This window comes from Physeter macrocephalus, chromosome 8, assembly GCF_002837175.3.
Source record: "Physeter macrocephalus isolate SW-GA chromosome 8, ASM283717v5, whole genome shotgun sequence".
In the NCBI taxonomy this organism is placed as follows: Eukaryota; Metazoa; Chordata; class Mammalia; order Artiodactyla; family Physeteridae; genus Physeter; species Physeter macrocephalus.
Genome location: NC_041221.1, coordinates 27,556,559 through 27,562,984, shown reverse-complemented (window position 1 = coordinate 27,562,984; position 6,426 = coordinate 27,556,559). Strand labels below are relative to the sequence as shown.

Here is a 6,426-nt window from a genome sequence, read left to right as displayed (position 1 = left end):
GAGGGAGGGGATATGGGAACATATGTATATGTATAACTGATTCACTTTGTTGTAAAGCAGAAACTAACACACCATTGTAAAGCAACTTTACTCCAATAAAGGTGTTAAAAAAAAAAAGAAAAAAGAAATAGGGGACACAGACGGCTTTTGTGCCCAGGAGCCCCACAGGGTCCTGCTTGGTATCAGTTGGACTGAAGTCCCACCTATTGGAGAAAGTGAGGGATAAATCACCAGGCATGGCTGCCCTTTTTTCATGTAAATAGCATGATTTCTCTCTGGCAACTTAACAACTTGCTACTTCTTCAGTTTAAATATAAACCCAAATGATCCCATGATAAGGAGGATTTGCAAGACAGGGCAACTGGGGGGCCAGAGATTTATTCCTTACCGGGAGAGTGTGGACGTGTCCTAGAGCTGAGCAGCGTGAGAGCTTGTGGTCACACAGACTGGCTCAAATCTCTGCTCCCTCCACCATGACCCTGAGAAAAATTATTCCATCTCTGTGAGCCTCTCTCCTCATCTGTAAAATGGTGAAAATAAGTGGCTTCCCTGCAGGGTTCAGTGGGGTTTAAGTGCCATAGTGTAGGTGGAGCTATTATGACATGTTAGCTGTTATTACAGAGACTGCTGTGCAAGGGATAACAAGAGTTCAAGAGGAAAGATAAGACCTTGGGTTAAAAGGCAGAATCAAAGTGAGACCAGGCATCCTTCTGGTTTTACACCCACATTTCCTTCTTTGGATCCAGGCTCATTTTTTGCATTCAGGGCTGAGTCATTTACCTGCCTTTTTGGGAACCCAAACCCAATAAAATTGAGAACCTAGGCGCCTCCGGATGGGTGTGCTCACTTCTCATTCCCACACTTGGTGCCGGATAATCACTTTATTTTCTTCGAAAAATTTTTTCAAGTCCAGATGAATGCTTTAGAGTTTAACCGTAAGAAAGCCCTAAACTGCATTACATTATAGATTACCTACTTTTACGGCACTGGGTGATGCTGGGAAATTGAGCAATTCATCAGCAAGTGATCGGTTGTTTTCCTTCACAGGCATTCTTGTATTGTCTCACCAGAATCTTTTATTTGTTAATATCATACTGTAAGATACAGTAGAAGGTATTTGCAGGTTTAGTAGATGCTCCCAGAAATAGATTTAAGGTGTGATTATTTTTAGCAATGTGTGATTTAAATCTCATGTGATCATTGGTTTCCAAGTTCATCAAATCATCGACTCTTAGATTCAGAAGGGGATTAATCTACATAATGGCCCCCAGTCTGTTTCCTAGAATACTCTTCTTTAGATGTTGGTAGATTTCTGTGAAAAAGTTGCCAAATAAGTTTTGGAAATGCTGTGTACTCTTTTTCATAGTTGAAGATTGTGAATATACATTATCATAAAAAATCCTGTTGAGGGGCTTCCCTGGTGGCGCAGCGGTTGCGCGTCCGCCTGCCGATGCAGTTTCTGTGAAAAAGTTGCCAAATAAGTTTTGGAAATGCTATGTACTCTTTTTCATATTTGAAGATTGTGAATATACATTATCATAAAAAATCCTGTTGAACCTTTTTAAGAGTTTTCAAACGTATTTGACCATAGACCACTCCCTCCTTCCTTTTTCCTCAACACATGTTTAATATCCATAAGGATAAGTGTATTTTAGGGTGCAGTTTTGGAAAGGGTATGTAGGGATAATGGTCAGGATCTTCCTTTTTTCAATTTTGTGTGCCTGTATCATGTCACTGTGATGTCTCAGAAGTATTTTCCAGATGCCAGTAGTGTGGTTCTAGTGATTTCTCTACCCCTCCAGGTGTTATATCACGTTGGCTCAAGCTCTGGGAATGAGCATGGGGGGAGCCCCCGCTGGACCAGCAGGAACAGGCAAAACAGAAACGACCAAAGATATGGGACGATGTCTTGGGAAATACGTCGTGGTTTTCAATTGTTCGGACCAGATGGATTTCCGAGGACTTGGACGGATTTTTAAAGGCGAGGGTTATATTTTTTTATTTGATGAGAAATTTAAGCTAAGGTGGAATATCTTGTTAAGATTTATTTTTCAACAATTGGCTACATCTTAGTGTCATTTTCCAACTTTGTAAAACTTTTTGGGAAACCTGAATCTTACCAGTGTTGTGTGGGTCAAATGTCAATATCACTTGCCTTTGTAATGTTCCTTTATCCCTGCAGGTTGGGTGTTTACAGATAAAGGGTCACGTTGTGAGTTATTTTGGAGGCATTTAATGTATGATCTATTTGTTCAACTTTATGTTTGAGCAAACTTATCTGTGGCTTGACCTGGAAGTTGCATAATGCTCTTTTTCTTTGACTTTCCAAAATTATGAACTAATTGGATTTTCTATTTAATTTCCGTTCTAAGGACTGGCTCAGTCTGGATCCTGGGGTTGTTTTGATGAATTTAATCGTATCGACCTACCAGTTCTCTCCGTTGCAGCCCAGCAGATTTCCATTATTCTGACATGTAAAAAGGAGCGTAAAAAATCTTTTATTTTTACTGATGGAGATAATGTGACTCTGAACCCTGAATTTGGGCTTTTTCTAACTATGGTAAGGAACCACAAGAAGAGCTACTGAACTTCAGCCTTCTTATCACAGTTTTCACGCATGTCCCTGGTCATATGTCACTTATTTTCCATGAATGGAAATTGGGATTGTAATTTTCACTCCTGTTTGAAAACCTTTGGTGTTAAACAGAGCTCATATTAATAATTCATGACTTAGTCTCTCCAGTTAAAAGGAGAGTGAGATATGTAAATGAATTTTCTGGTTGTCATTCCAGATTTGTTGTGTGTGCATAATGAATCTTTTAATATCATGCTGATGTGTTGCGCTTGTTACCCCATGACTGTATCATTCATCCTTGGCTTTTATTTTCTGTATAGAATCCTGGCTATGCTGGGCGGCAGGAACTCCCTGAAAACTTGAAGATTAACTTCCGCTCCGTGGCCATGATGGTGCCTGACCGACAGATTATCATCAGGGTGAAGTTGGCTAGTTGCGGCTTCATTGACAACATTGTTTTGGCCAGGAAGTTTTTCACGCTCTACAAGCTGTGTGAGGAGCAGCTTTCTAAGCAGGTGTGACATTATGAAGGTCCCTATGTACTTAGGCATATTTAAATGTTTTATTCAGTCCTGGAGAGGGTGTGGAGAAAAGGGAATCCTTCTACATTGTCGGGGGGAATGTAAATTGGTGCAGCCACTGCGGAAAACAGTATGGAGGTTCCTCAGAAAACTACTAATAGAACTACCACAGGACACAGCAATCCCTCTCCTGGGCATATATCCAGACAAAACTGTAATTCAAAAAGATACATGCACCCCAATGTTCATTGCAGCACTGCTTAAAATAGCCAAGACATGGAAGCAACCTAAATGTCCATTGAAAGATGAATGGATAAAGAAGATGCGGTACATATATACAGTGGAATATTACTCAGCCATAAAAAAGAATGAAATAATGCCATTTGCAGCAACATGGATGGACCTAGAGATGATCATACTAAGTGAAGTCAGGCAGAGAAAGACAAATATCATATGATATCAATTACATGTGGAATCTAAAAAAATGATACAAAGGAACTTATTTACAAAACAGAAATAGACTCACAGGTATAGAAAACAAACCTGTGGTTACCAAAGAGGAAGGCAGGGGGAGGGGTAAATTAGGAGTTTGGGATTAACATATACACACTACTATATATAAAATAGATATACAACAAAGACCTACTGTATAGCACAGGGAACTGTACTCAATATTCTGTAATAACCTACACCGGAAAAGAATCTTAAAAAGAATACACATATGTATATGTATAACTGAATCACTTTGCTGTACACCTGAAACTGACACAATATTGTAAATCAGCTATACTCTAATATAAAATAAAAATTAAAAAAAAAATTGTGGACTGGGGTTGTTGACAAGGTACCTCATATATACAAAGTAGAAAGTTGTATCATGGCAAAAACAATTTTACATGCATAGTTTTACTAAGTACATTTGAAGAAATTAACATTTAAGGCATAGCAATGAAGTTAACACTATCTGAACTGACAAGAGCCAAAGAATTATGAATATTGATGTTTGCTTTTTATCTCACCTGTTCATTCATCATAATATATGTCATGTGTCCTCATGGTTTTGAGGAACCTCTCAATCCAAACTTCTTTGAATCTAGGTTATACCCACAGGTTCAACTATATTCCATTCTCACTCAAAACATTTTTGGTTTCTTCTGATTATTGCAGCCTTTACTCACTGATTCTTCCCTTTTCCCTGCTGTTTCTTGCAGGTAGAGAAACTCCCACATCACTGACTCCTGCCCTCTTCTTCTCTAATTTCATTTCTCCTCCCTCACTCCTATTGCCCTTGTTCACAAGGTCACAAGGTCACAAGGGAAATGAAATGAGTCCACGTGTACAAAACAATTGGCTCCATGCTGACCCCTTGGTGAGCCTTCTCTGAATCTCACTTCATGCCCACAGATTTAACTGAGTCTAATGCTGATGAGTTTTCCTTAAGTAATTCCACTCACCAGTACTTTCAAGTCATTGTTATTGTACTTTTATGCAAGCTTGCTCATATTTTTATTTTATTGCCACAATTAGAACTTAAACTCCTTGAAGGCAGGAACTCGGTCTGAATATTTGTATGTGCTCTATCCTCCAAACGATTGGTTTAAGTGAGGCACACTGCTCCCAATTAGCAGAAAATGTTTTTTTTTCTATAGGTTTTTAGAATTATGATTAAAAAATATTAAATTTATCATCTTAACCATTTTTAAGCATACAGTTCAGTAGTGTTAAGTAAATTCACATTGTTGTGAAACAGATCTCCATAACTTTTTTGTCTTGCAAAACTGAAACTCTATACCCATTAAACAACTCCACTCTTCCCTTCCCCCCATTCCGTGGTAACCACAATTCTACTTTCTGTTTCTATGTATTTGGCTACTTTAGATAGCTCATATAAGTGGAACCATACAGTATTTGTCTTTTTGTGACTGGCTTATTTAACTTAGTATAATGTTCGCAAGTTTCATCCATGGTGTAGCATGTGATAGTATTATTCTTGCTTCCTTTTCCTGGTTGAAAAACATTCTTATTTTTACATGTGTGCCATGTTTTGTTTTATCCATTCATCAGTCGATGGGCATCTGGGTTGCTTCCACCCCCTGGCTATTGTGAATAGTGTTGCTATGAACATGAGTGTTTAAATATCTTTTTGAGACTCTGCTTTCAATTCTTTTGAATATATTCCCTGAAGTGGGATTGCTGTATGATATGGTAGTTCTATTTTAAATTGTTTGACCAACTGCCAGGGATACTCTTTCATATAGTGGTTGGATAATTGGTTTTTAATTATTCACTTTATATGTGATGAAATTTGGCATGATTGAGCTTTTATAAATACCTATCAAGGGGACAACAAAGCTGGGGGCTTGACTTTCTGATTTGTCCTTATTGTTTCCCCCTCTAGGTAATCCTGGAATGTAGCTACTTTTCTTTCTCCTCAATACCCCTGTCTTTTAAACTTACGTGATGTTCATGAGTGAGGTCTCAGCTTAATTCTGGTTCAGAATTTTAGCTTCAAGATATGAGGAAATTTTCTTATGGATGATTGGTTAAGAAGGGCTCAAGGGGACATGTATCTCCAGGAGGAAATTTATTCCTTTCTCTCTGTCAAGATCTATTAGTTCTGATCTAAGGGCTTAAATTAATGATGGTACAGGCGAGGATTCTTTTGGGTATTCTCCATTTGCTAAAAAAAAAGAATCTGTTGATAAAAAAATTTATTGCCCCACTAACTGTACAAATTTTCTAAAGGAAAATCAGCATTTATTCATTATGTCTTTGTCAAATTTGTACAGTTTCTATGGGTAAGTTAATATTGAAAATAAGCCCAGTGTACCTCATGTTCTTCAGGTACATTATGACTTTGGTCTGCGTAATATTCTGTCTGTTCTGCGAACTCTGGGAGCAGCCAAAAGAGCCAACCCCACGGATACGGAGTCCACAATTGTCATGCGTGTACTACGAGATATGAATCTTTCCAAACTGGTAAGATTCACAGATGGAAATGTTCCACCCACTTAAATTTCAGTTTAACTAAGCACAAATGAGATTAGAAATATGTATTTAAAGTGCTCATTTAAAATGCTTAATTATCAGATAAATACATAGAGCATAACATAAATTTAAATTACATAGAGCATAACTTTAAATTACATTTTTTCAGGAGCAGTTTTTGTGGTGACTCATCTCTAGTCTAACACGTCTATTCCAATAGAATTAAAATGGATTTTTAAAAATCCACATCTGACATTTCCAAATACCTTGAAATTTTTGTGTGGTAGAGCTAAGATCCCTTTTACCTTCGTTAAAGTAGACCTTGGAAGGAAGTTGTATGTG

General features: G+C 37.8%; 1 protein-coding gene across 1 annotated transcript in view; it reads left to right on the top strand.

The window, feature by feature from the left end:
- Positions 1-6,426, top strand: part of DNAH5 (dynein axonemal heavy chain 5) — a 258,228-nt gene that overhangs the window by 134,147 nt on the left and 117,655 nt on the right. Inside the window, exons 36-39 of the mRNA XM_028492810.2 lie at positions 1,803-1,981; positions 2,373-2,560; positions 2,896-3,090; positions 5,941-6,075. Coding sequence (XP_028348611.1) covers positions 1,803-1,981; positions 2,373-2,560; positions 2,896-3,090; positions 5,941-6,075 — 697 coding nt within the window. The remainder of the gene's footprint in view (positions 1-1,802; positions 1,982-2,372; positions 2,561-2,895; positions 3,091-5,940; positions 6,076-6,426) is intronic.